This window comes from Metarhizium brunneum, chromosome 2 (assembly GCF_013426205.1).
Source record: "Metarhizium brunneum chromosome 2, complete sequence".
Lineage (NCBI taxonomy): Eukaryota > Fungi > Ascomycota > Sordariomycetes > Hypocreales > Clavicipitaceae > Metarhizium > Metarhizium brunneum.
Window position 1 is genome coordinate 3,198,354 of NC_089423.1, and position 12,017 is coordinate 3,210,370.

Consider the following 12,017-nt stretch of genomic DNA (forward strand, 5'->3'; position numbering starts at 1 on the left):
TAGCGTTAACGGATCCGTCAGAAGACGTGCTTTTTTGGTGGCTCCGAGGAAGGATAACAAATTTTTTGTCATTTGGGTCATGCAGGGGATAGATTGATTTGTTTTGTTTGGACCAAGAGTCTTTAATTATGTCAGGCAGAGGACTTCTTGCTCTTGTTGCTGGACAAGGGTCACAAGTCGTTCCCACCAAGGGTGTCGAAGGTGGATGGGTTGATTTGTCTCGAGATGAGGTAGTAATGCAACAGGGATTTCTTTATCAATCCAGACCCAAATGTGCTTAAGTGCTGTATGCAAGGGTGGAACGCTCTTGATCGTCCCCCAAATCCGTTAGCATTGGAAACTTTCACTAATACCAAGTTGGTGTGCGTAAAGATGAACACTTACACTCCTTACGGGGGTCTGCAGAACCTCGTCGAACCAATTCCCTGAAACGGCTTTATGCTCTGGCGTAGTTGCCAGCATGCCCAACAAAAATACTGGGAATAGCGGTGCCTGGGCTGTAAATTGGCTTCCCGATGTAGGCATGATCGCAATGCATTTTGCGAGGTCATCCAAATTCGATACCACGTCTGGGTGGTTGCGAGACAACCTATTATAATAAGTCAGCTACTAATATCTCTGCTGCCACCCGTTGATGGATCTAAATGACGCTACTTACCGCATCACACGACATTGCAGGTAAATGATGGCAGCAAAACGCCAAGCTTCCGCGGTGACATCTGTCATGAATGCGTTTGTGTCAATCTGGTAGTTCTCTGATAAAGAACGAACCCAATCAATGACGGATGGCCCAGATTGTGCAGCCTCCAAGCTCTTTGATTCAGGGCTCCATTGTCTCATCTGGAGAAGCTCCCTCTGCAAATAATCCGCTGTCATTGGAACAATGGGACTTTCTGGTTCTTGCTGTAACCGTGCAGCACAATATGTTACTTGGTTAAGCACATGCAGCAACTTCTTTGAAAATCCACAGCCACCATGGATCTGGTACATGTCTTTTTCTGTGCCATAGAGAAGCCAGCCAAATCGGGACGCTTCTTTCTGGGCGTCGAATTTGCGTGGAGGGGGTAATGAGGACATGGGCTGGGCTAAAATAACTGCGCGGCCAACAATAATGGATTGCGAGTTTCGTAAAGATGATGACTGTACATTTGATGATTTCCAAAATCGCGACCCATGATCGGTTGCTTGAAGAAATTGTTCTCCCTGACGGAATCCTTGCAGCCAACGGGGAGAAAATGGCTTTTTCAGGCGACGTTCTGTTAAGACGATCTACCACCAAATTAGAGACTAGCTTCAAGATAATGGCACCACAAACTAAGCACATGATTTACGGATTGGGAAACCGCGGGACAATGACTTGGACGTACATCTTGCATGGAGAGAATGACAGCAATTGTGATTAGCTCATTTGCCTGCGATTCATCTCTGGCAGTCATTGGGTCGTTGAGAAGTTGGGAAAATCTCTCCTCAGCGTCGAAGAAACGTTGGTTGACTCTATTGCGAATAGACTCCAGGGGCAAATAATCGTAGATATAAATGCCGGCTAGACTCTGGATGGCCGATCGGACACCAACGCTTTTGTGCATTTGGGCGAAATCCCTCAGCCACAGGTTTGTATCTTCCAATACACTGCGACCCGGACACCAGTTTCGAATATCTCATGGTTGTTGATCAGTATGTTGAGGTTCGTACATGAAGTTCTCGCTTATTGCAGTATACTTACAGAACATCCAAAACCGTCTATCAGTCTCGTCCATTTTAGCCTCATACCCATATTGAGATGGTAGCATCTTCGGCGCCCCCATACAAGCAACTTCGTGAGAAGAATTGGAGACAGGAGACGAAGTGAGCCAGACTGGAGTGTGAAAGGTAAAATTTTGGATTGACGGTTGATTGGCAAAACTTGATAAATCGACCGTCAGTTCCAGCAAGTCATCCCCACCTTTTGAAGACACTGGGGAGGGGCCAATGAAGGAGGTCGAAGACTGAGATGTCAACTCGTCGTTTGCCTCTGTAGAACCATCAATTTCAATGACTCTGGTGGCGTCGGGAATTGAAGACTTGCGCCCAATTGAGCGCTGCTTTCCATGCTTCTCTTTCGGCCAGGAGAATTTGATATACCCATTCACCTTGCCGTCTATAGGGCGGCTGAAGAACTGAGACTTGTATAGTCCAAAGGTGCCAATGCAGTCTCTGAAGGGACTATGAAAAGCAGCTTGGCCGGAAGCGTGGCTACATTGAGGAGGGGGATGGTCATCGCCTACGATCCCTGACGAGGGCACTGGGAAGTCGTCACTAGGAAGTGAAGGTCGAGGAATTGGTGGTGTAAATGCAGCCTCGAATTGCGTAGGACGAGAAGAGTAGAGAGATTCTGAAGAGACCGCAGGAGGAGAGTCGAGTTGTGACGTCGTAGGTATGACTGGATAGTGTGTCAGATCGTGGCATAGGCAGTGAAGCATTTCGTTATTAGTAGAAGCAGTTGTATCTGTGGAAGTGAAGGCATCCAGGAGTTGGGCATAATAAATATGTCAATATGATGCAGGTTCTAACGAGCCACTTTGTGATGTGGAGGAATATGACAGTATATTCTCAACGGCCACAGACATTGATAGTTCGCTGCCCGTCCCTGCTCCGTGACAGACACCCAACTCTGACAGGCAAAGAGCTCCCGGCGCTTACCGGGAACGAGACAAGAGACCAAACGCGCAAAATCGGGAACATTGATGAATGTTTGTTGAAGAATGGAGCATTATGCCATACTACTAGAACAAGCTTCGTCCATGAGGCAAGACATGGCAACATGAGATTCTCCTGAGGGTTGATGCATCATCTGCGGATGGATGCTCGCTGACCGGTGTGGGGTTTCGCTGCACAGGACGATGCATCCAGAGTGAAACGGGGGTGACTGGGTGGGTGTATCGCCAGTGTGGTGACCAATAAATGCACGCAAAGGCTGCCCTATCCGCCAAGGTGACGGACGGGGTGATGACATTGTGAAAGCCTAAGCTTCCCTTCTGAACACTGCGTCATGCGCGATGCATGAAAGGTGGCAAATGTTTCGAAGCATAGAGTCCAGGCGTCGAGCTTGATGTCCAGCCAATACGAAACTACAAGACGAGAGAGAGACAATACTCCTTACCTGAGGGTGCGTACAAGGCCGTGGCCGCTGCTGGGGAGGTTCCATAGGTAGTCGACGGCGACGGCGTTGGGGGCATATGCCCGGTTTCGAGGCTGTTTCTGCAAGCACCGAGCTGGAGATGAGATGAAGGGGGAGCCAAGACGGTGGCGGACGCGGGCCACTCCCATGCTGGGTCGAATATAGGCTCTTTCGACCAAGGATTATTCCTACTCCAGTCGTCTGCGGCGTGTAAACCTACCATGGCAATGCCTGTGGAGGGTGCAGAAGCAGCAACATACTCTGTCGGAGGAGGGGGAATATGCTGGGGCTGGGGGTCTGCGTGCAATGACGATGGCTGGCCCTGTTGCTTCTCATAAGAGGAAGAGCAAGGCTGGTGTTCTCGTTGCTGCAGTTGCAAGGGTGGCGGCGGATGCTGCGCATGTTGTTGAGAAGACGCCTTGGTCTCACGATTGTGGTGAAGCTCTGGCGACGAGAGGAGCCTGACGCGCTTCGCAAGGCGGCCGTCGTCAAAGCCCAACGAGTCACCCATGGGAGGATGATGTGCAACAAGCTTCAAATTAAGCAGACTGGTGTAAAAACAGAAGGAGTCTGGCCTTGGTTGGCAGCCCGCGGCCGGCCGTGGTTGGATGCTTGTCTTCCCTGAAGGGCGGTCTGGGGTTACTTGGTGTGGGCGGGAGAGAGAACTGGTGGAAATCGACCTTTGGGCCTGTCCAGTCTTGAGTCTTGACAAGGGGCTGAACAGCTGCAGCTGCAGGCTGCGGAAAGGGTCACGCCCCCGAATGGTGCGACACAATGCCCCGCGAAGATAGGTTGGGATAACGACTATTTTATCGGGCTTCCAAATGAATCCAGGGCTTGTCGAGTCCTGGTCCTCTGGATGTCCAGTGTTTCGGCAAATGAATCGCGATGCTGGTCAATCGCCTGTGCCCAATCGAACACAGCTGTGTTAATGGCCTTCCCTGTCGAGCTGATGGGCAACACCCGGCCCCGTTCTTTGCGCCGTGTAATTATTACTGCAGATGTAGTTGTTCCGTACAGAGTAGTACTCCAGTTCGCAATGGCGGCTGGGGGATGGAGACGTGAGAGGAGCTCATCGGCTGATCCCGCGAGGTGGGTGGCTTTGGATGCTCAAGGAGTCAAGGGTGGTTGAAAATCCAAGCATCGAGCACTCGCACCCCAAACAACCGCCGATGCCGCCGTCTCCCCGGATCAACTACATAGATGAAAAGATCAGTCTTCAGCCAAAGATAGTCTGGGTCAGAGAGGCGGAGGCAGGGCTAGCGTAAGTCGAGCGGTTTGCGCGTGTGTGCAGACAACAAACTGCAAGGGAGGGCAGGGGATGCGTTGAGAAGGGACGTCAGTGTCAGAGAGAGCGTGGGACATGGGACACGGGACACGGGGCTGGGGGACTCGATACTCCATGCCGAGTACGGATCTTGGTGACATAATAACCTTGAAAGTACGGAGTACCATGGACTGACTGACTATGGACGTCTCCGTATCGACTGCAGACCTGAGTGACCCGGCAACTTGGGCTCGCGGTCTCACCAGGCAAGCAGAGACGAACAACTTTAGAAGTCTTCAATGTCGGTACGGTGCACTCGGTAACCCCCGTATGCAAACATTCCATGCTGCTGCGGTGACAAGTAGGAAAAATAGACTACTGGTACTCCGTAGTAGATGAGGATCCAGGTTGCTGGGAACTTTGACTTCAAATGATTTGCGCATAACTTGCACCCAGCGCAGGTACGGGCTTTGAGACCAGGGGACCGGACTTCGACAGCCCACGCAGGGAGAAACCGATTTGGTTGAAGAAAGGAGATCAGACGTGAAATGTGAGGGATGAGGAGATCGGTCAGATGGGGAAGGAACGAACAAGGGTTCTGTCAGATCTGGGGGATATTGGCAAGGAATCGGACATGGACACATATAACTAGTACCCATACGTTAAGTATGTATATCGCCAGCCGTGAATGCGGCATTAGAACCTGCCCACAAGAATAACGCTAGAGGTGACCAGTCCCCAGAAACGTCCGGTTTGCATTTGAAGTGCAAATACAACATTATACGCTCCAGAGCCCACTCGCTCACTTGGGCGACGAACAACACTCGACCTGTTTGTGAAACTCGAAGCCCAGCTTGGGGGCCAACCGGGAGTGGGTTGACCACGTATGCGAAGAGAGAGAGAGAGAGAGAGAGAGACGGAGAAGGGTCATGTATGTAAGTATGTGTATGTGTGTGCACAGACAGGTGACAGGCGGCGGTGAGAATGAGAATACATGGACAAACCCACAGCAAAAGTCTCTTGCTCGCAAGCAAGACTGCGCGCCCCCGTGGAGGCAGTATTGAGTATCAGAGGCGATATCGGGTGCAGTTGCGCAACGAGTGATGCGATGGAATGGGCGATGGAATGGGAATCACAGATACGGCCAAAGACAAAAGCCGGCCGTCGCGCGTCGTCTCCCCAGCACAAGGAAAATGATATCTCATAAGGTTGCTGTCGTTCGTTCTCTTGGCCTTCTCCGCCGAGCCGTGCTGACTGTTGTCTCTCTCCTCTTTTCTTGTCGGCTTTACGGGATGTGATATTCTGGATGCCCACTGATTCCTGTATGCTGCGCGCGGCTCTCGACTCACTCTCCTCGTTTGTGACGGAAATGAGTGAATAAATAAACCAAAATTAATTTAAAATTCGGCAAGTCAATCTTTGGCCAGAAAAGACAGATGGGCCGAAAAATCGAGGGCAGCTCTCATTAAAGAGATCGAATGCCGTCCAGGGGGGGGAGGTGAAATAGAAACGGTCTCAACAAGCACTCACCGACGGGACTATGTACAACCACGGAGCAGGGCTGGCCAAGAAACCAGCCGTAAACATCAGTACCCCAAGCACGTCTCTCCCCAAAAGCTGTCGCTCGTTTTCTTCCAAAGAGCCTACATATGTACTTTCCTATAGTACTCCATACCCTCGTCGAGTTCAACATTTGCCGACTTGTCTGTCCATGCCCATGCCTGCGCCCATACACATTCTGCATCGTCAGTAACAGCACTTGGGCCAGCCAGTGCCCATTGACGACCCAATTACTCGGTGACCCCCAGCTTCCCCAGCCCCTGACCCCTGCTTAGCGTGATTTGAAGGGGAGAAACCGACTGGGATCAGTGGCATGTCTGATGTTTCTCCAGACGATGTTGTGCGACCCATTTTGGGCACTGCCATTGTTGTTAAAGAGCCTCGTACACCCATGTATGTACCGAGCTACGTAGTACGGAGTGCTCCGTATTTTCCGCGTATGTATCACAATAGTAGCAACAGAGTCTTGTACTACACAACACATCAGTGTCTATCTCCATGGCCATACGGAGTAGTACATACATCAAGTTCCTTACCTAGCTACCTACGTAGGCAAGTAAACACCCCGGGAAATGGCCGTCTGAGCATCCAAATGCTCTCGCTGTGTCAAATCTGGTCCAATTGGCTAGAAGCCACATTTTCCATTCCTGATATCAATTAGCTGTTGTAGCTTGTTTCTGTCTGCTAGTGCGCCAGCCGCAAGGGCAAGACATGGTGGCTGCCCAGGGCAGCTGTAACGTTGACAGCTGCGCAACTTCTTTTCGTTTCTTTTTGCTTCTTGTCCTCATAGCCATTACGGATGTTTGGGGTCTAGCCGAATAGCTTTCAGCCGAGACAGCTTCGTCTCCTACAACACGTATTACCACTGGCTTAGGGTTTGCTTGAATGGTCCCTTGGACCCGTGCAGTTGATGCTGGGTTGACTCAAGTACTTAATTCTCGCGGTCTTCACACCTTCATAGACAGAAAGCGCCATTGATTATGCAAGTTGGCGTCGTTGGGACCGCAGTGGTATTCCGTACAGAACCTTGAACCTCCCCATCTTTTGGCTTGTCCACACAGACCATGCCTCTTCTTTGCTTCGTCTTCCTTTTTTTTTCGTGCTTGCTTGCCGTCATTGTTTGCTCAGAAATACATCATCCCTGTAGTGGCGCTTCCTCGTGGCAGCCGCAGAGCGGCAAATATGGACAAAACGGCATCCCCGCGGGCGCGATCCCCTCCTGTGACGTTCAATATTAAGAGCGCGGCATATACTTCGGGCCGCATATTAAGGTTTGCCTCGATGTTAGATGCTAAATGAGATAGCGTGGTATCGCATATGGCCCTTGACGCTAAGCCTTGAAGTAAGAGGATGTCTATTACGCCTGACGGGTGATCATTGTTCGTCATAGGCCACGTTGTTGACAGCCTGTTAAAATCGAAAGGGTCAATGTATGTACCTCTGTGCTCCGTACTTCATGCACTCACTACTCCGTAAGCCAAGCTGATATCGCCTGCCAAGTCCGGAAGGTCATCCCGGCGCCGCGGCGAAGAAAAGCAAGAGACATGAAATTCTGATCACAGCCGAGTGAGCAGCAAGCGTAGACTCTACTCTACTCCGTACTCAACAAAGTTATGTTGAAGATGCGACAGTCTGAATTGAGGCCTCTAAAAACAGCAAACCGGCATCAGGGAAAAAATGGAATGTTGGCAGAGTGTGGAGTACGGCGTACGGCAGCACAAATAGAAGCGTTTCTCGTTTGATTGATCAAAAGTCCAAGGCCCTTTGGATTTTTGAGTGACGAGGAGGCCTGATCTGTCCGGTCTCTTGGATGAGTTCATCGTCCAAAAAATAAAGGAGGCCCTCCCCTGCCCAGCCACGAAATAGGGACAACCAATCAAAAAGCTTATCCGGCTTCCCAATGATGTTCCCCGATGCCCCTGGTGCGCGGATAGGCCCCGCCGGGAAGGTGGCTGGACGGCTAGTCCCTTCTTCGAACCGGGCTTGTTGAACTACATACCAGTCAGCCAGTCAAGAGCCAGGGCAGGGCTAGAATCCCACAAACCTGCGGTCCTCACGATCCACCGGACTGTGTGACGGTGACAGGCAGGTAAGGGAGGCGCAAGGTTTTGGACAGCATTTGACGGGCCGTGGGGCCGATCAACGAGCGTTGACAATCGGGTTTTGTACCGAAAACGGTTAGCCTTGTTTTCTCTTTCCTCCCTTCCTCTTCTCTCTTTTCTCTTCTCTCCTCACTCTGTCGCTGCAACGGAGTCACTCCATCGTCGATGTTGTCTCTTTGCTCATCTCATCTTTCCCTGTGTATTTTCGATCGGAGCGCGCACTGCGTGTCTGTACTCCGTAGTGTCATCCCACCAATTCCAGGGCTCAACCACTTGTCGATGGCTCCATTGGCGTGGTCCGTCACTTTTTGCCGCCCCAATGCCTTGACATTTGTGCCAGTGTATCAATATTGGCGCCCCCCTCTTCCCAAGTGCTTACGCATTGAGAGGCCAGGTGCCTGTGGTAACCCCCAGCCCGTTGCGAATGCCCTGTTCTGTTGTTCGCTCGTCCGTGTCTCTCCTCCGCTTGAGGCAGTTGGGCTTCTGAATGGGTCGAGCCCACATTACGCAGAGAAAGAAAAGAAACAGTGAAGGGGGGGAAACCGAGCGACATCAGGAAATAAAACAGGAGCTACTCCGTAGATAGCCCTCTTTCCCATGCGGCAGAACGTTGAGTTGTGTAATCTGAGTTGTTCTTCAGTTTCCAGCGAGCCACCGAGTCTCGCTCTGCTGTCTCTCTCACCTTCAACTACTCCGTACTCGGCACGTTAAAACTATTCCATCTTCCGGACAATCGCGTGTGAGCGAAAGGAAAAGTGCTTTTCGGCAATTCTGGCTCCTTCATATTCGGTTCTGAAAAAGGCCACAAAAGACTTTCAGCATTGTCGTCCTGGGTTTGCTTTCTGGTCTGCTTGGCCTAGGCTGGTCTCTTTTTGTTTTTCGTGTTCTTCTCCCAGCCATCTCTGCCTGTTCTTGGGCGCGGTTTCTTTTTCTGTTTCCCTCAACTTTATTTTTTGTTAGCCAATTGTTTTGGATCATCCTCACGTCTTCATCATCCACAAGCAAAAGTGCCAACGACTGTCGACGGCTACTTGTCACACCCCAGTCCCTGCTGCCTCGATTGAAACCAAATCATCATCAAGACATTATCGTTCGCCCTTTACTGTTACACAGGGGACGTAACGGGCCATTATTCGTTCATTGCTTGTGCGCCTAAAAAGGCAAGCCGTCATTGGCTCCGGTACCCCTCCGGCGCAACCAAGCTTGTGCCATCGTCCCTAGGGTTGAACAGGAATTTATCAGTAACTTGCACTGGTTTGGCTGCTTGGTTACGCTTCGAGAACGTCGTGCTGTGTCACTCCATTCTTTGAGTAGTGCCAGCATTGCCTGGCTACCTTTTTCCTATACCAATACCTATTGTATGAGCACGACCCTACGAAGGTGTCGCGGAAAGGGACGTAACGGAACACAACAGGGCACGACGCACTCACCGGTAAAGAGCGTCAACGTTTACAAGGCCAGAGCCTGGTCACTGAGCACGTAATACGCATCCGCATCTGCACCGTCAAACCTTGTTCAAGCCCTGTTACATTGGGTTCCTCTTGGAGTGCCCCAATATTTGATACTACTACTTGTCTGGTAGTCAACAAGTCATATCCACATGGCAGACAGAGCGGTCAGCCTGTGGTAGGTCTGATCTTCATCGTGTGCACGGGCGAATAACTGAATGGTGCCGTGTCTTTCTCGGTCTATTCTTTGGGGATTGAAGGTGGCAGGTGGCGGCTAGTGGCCTTTGCGTGAAATTGGTACATTCGAGTGAACAAAAGTTTGAAGGTTTCGTTGGAAACGTTGGAAGTGTTATCCAGCTATTGGCTCTGCGGTTAGGAATACCGCCGGTATATTAGGTTGCTTGCATGTAATCTGGTCATTCTTATATGCACATCATGTCGATCCCATCTACCTCTCAATTATTCGAGGCTGGACTGAGGAACTCTCCGTCGCAATCAGGATTCTTGGATTCCTTAGTAAAACAGCAGCTCGAGATAGCTTCTCGAGATATGGAAATGAATACGCCACCTCCTTTATCCTCTGATTCGGAGGATCTTGTTTCCGATCTTGGCGAATACTTTACCCGCACTGCAACAATATGGGCTCAACTCACACAGCGGCTTATCAAAGGCCCTCATATCATCCAGGCGTCCTTCAGGGCTCACGAGCGCTCCAGGGCAGAAAGTCGAATGTCCGACCTTGCTGAGCTCGCCAAAATTGACATGGGGTTATCAAAGCTGAGGTATGTGCTTGCCAAACGCCTTCAACTGCCACCCGCGACATGAGCATGTACAGGCCTCGATTCACCTTTCAGCTAACGATTCTCGGTTCACGTGCCGATAGGCAAATCGGAGATCTGAGTGACCGATTTTCTCGTGAGGTCCAAGAAGTCTGGTGGCCACACGTCTCCATGATGAACGGGGGGGGCCAGGAAGTTTTGCAGACGTCTATCTCACCATTCTGTGACAATAAGATATCTTCGATTTCAGAGTCCGTATCCTTGGCTCATGAGCCTGATTCGGCACATTTTACATCTCGCAAGCTCTTGCCAGACAAAAGCCAGTTGAGCCACGCCGGTATTGGCGACGATGGATCCGGATCAGAAGACTCATCTGATGACGATGAGCAATTCCAATCTATAGACATGGAGGCCCTCAGACAAAGAGGCAAAGGGGTATATTTCTGTCCGAAAGGCATGAAGTGTGACAAGGGTGGAGTTGATAAGGACGGCAATCTTGTCGTCTTTGACAGAAATTCATCGTTCGCGTACGTCTCTCTCCTGGTCCGCTGCTCAACTCGAGAAGCGTCTCCAATCCCCTGAAAACTTTGACGACAGGTTGACAATATTCTAACCAAGCGGGATACAGACAACACTGCAATAAGCATCGCAAGCCTTGGCGATGTGATGTACCTGGGTGCCCCAATCCCCCAAAAAAGCGGAGATTTGCTCGCCGGGACGGATTAGAAAGACATAAGACGACTGTGAAGCATTATCTGGTTACCTAATTGAAGAGGAAAAAGAGGGTGTGCTGAAAACTAGAGTAGGAGGCGGGCTCCAATGGCCTTGATTATATACGGAGTACATATACCATAGTGAACCATGTGGACAAGCATATCCCCGGCAGTTGTATGTGTGTTCCACATGGAAGGAGGGCTTATTAGTATTAGCAGCACATGGGGAACCGATGGAGGGGGGCAGGGGCGCATGTCAACCATGCCAAAAATTACATTTTTAACCTGGCCTGGTTGGGTTGTATGGCCAGACGAGTTCATCTGGACGGAGTCGGTGAAGGGAGCCTCACAGCCCATACCCGGGAACTCGGGGCAGCGGGGCCTGTATAAGCGCCTGACATCTTCCTTGCAGCGACTGCAACATTTGGGCCCGCATGCCTCTAAAGTCCGGAGTACCGAGTATGGCATGGTGGCTTGAAGCGGAGGCCTGAGATTAATGATTGTGAAGCTTAGCATATGAACTGCCCAAACACCAGGTAGTTGAAAGTTACCTACTATGTAGTTGGGGGCCAAAATTCACTCACTATTTCTAGCATAGTTTATTAGCGCCACAGAACTGAGCGGTTTGGGGAAAGCCTTATGTATGCACTTGCAACATTCGGACTGGACAAGTTCCAGATGCAGTATCAAGGGCTTTAGGATGAGTACTGGTAGGGGCAATACAGAAAAGGCCAAAGCTTATGTCGGTCCTTCTTGACTGATGTTTGGGCTTCATCGTGAGCCCAATCGATGCCATCGGTTGCAACGATTGCTCCTTCCATCTGACATACCATGTTAGCAACGCGACTCGAGACCTTACGCCCCCGAGTTGCTATGGGCACGAGCTCGGATGGCCATTGTAGACGCACGTGCGTGAGATGGCAAGGACAAGTTGGTTGCCTTGCATGAGGAAAAATCATTTCGTGCCATCGCCGCGACAGACTTCGACAGA

At 50.7% G+C, this 12,017-nt stretch overlaps 2 protein-coding genes across 2 annotated transcripts; one reads left to right on the top strand and one right to left on the bottom strand.

Annotated features, from left to right (window-relative positions):
• Positions 1 to 126: 126 nt before the first annotated feature.
• G6M90_00g039200 (uncharacterized protein) lies at positions 127 to 3,668 on the bottom strand (the record flags this gene model as incomplete). The annotated part of the gene is made up of 6 exons (XM_014691789.1): positions 127 to 306; positions 385 to 589; positions 659 to 1,269; positions 1,368 to 1,657; positions 1,724 to 2,419; positions 3,140 to 3,668. 6 exons carry the CDS (start codon positions 3,666 to 3,668, stop codon positions 127 to 129), a joined length of 2,511 nt encoding a protein of 836 aa, XP_014547275.1.
• A 6,301-nt stretch (positions 3,669 to 9,969) lies between these two features.
• Positions 9,970 to 10,895, top strand: G6M90_00g039210 (uncharacterized protein; the record flags this gene model as incomplete). Its single annotated transcript, XM_066130248.1, has 2 exons — positions 9,970 to 10,316; positions 10,418 to 10,895. The coding sequence occupies 2 exons, from the start codon at positions 9,970 to 9,972 to the stop codon at positions 10,893 to 10,895; spliced, it is 825 nt and encodes a 274-aa protein (XP_065986382.1).
• Between the last annotated feature and the right edge of the window lie 1,122 nt (positions 10,896 to 12,017).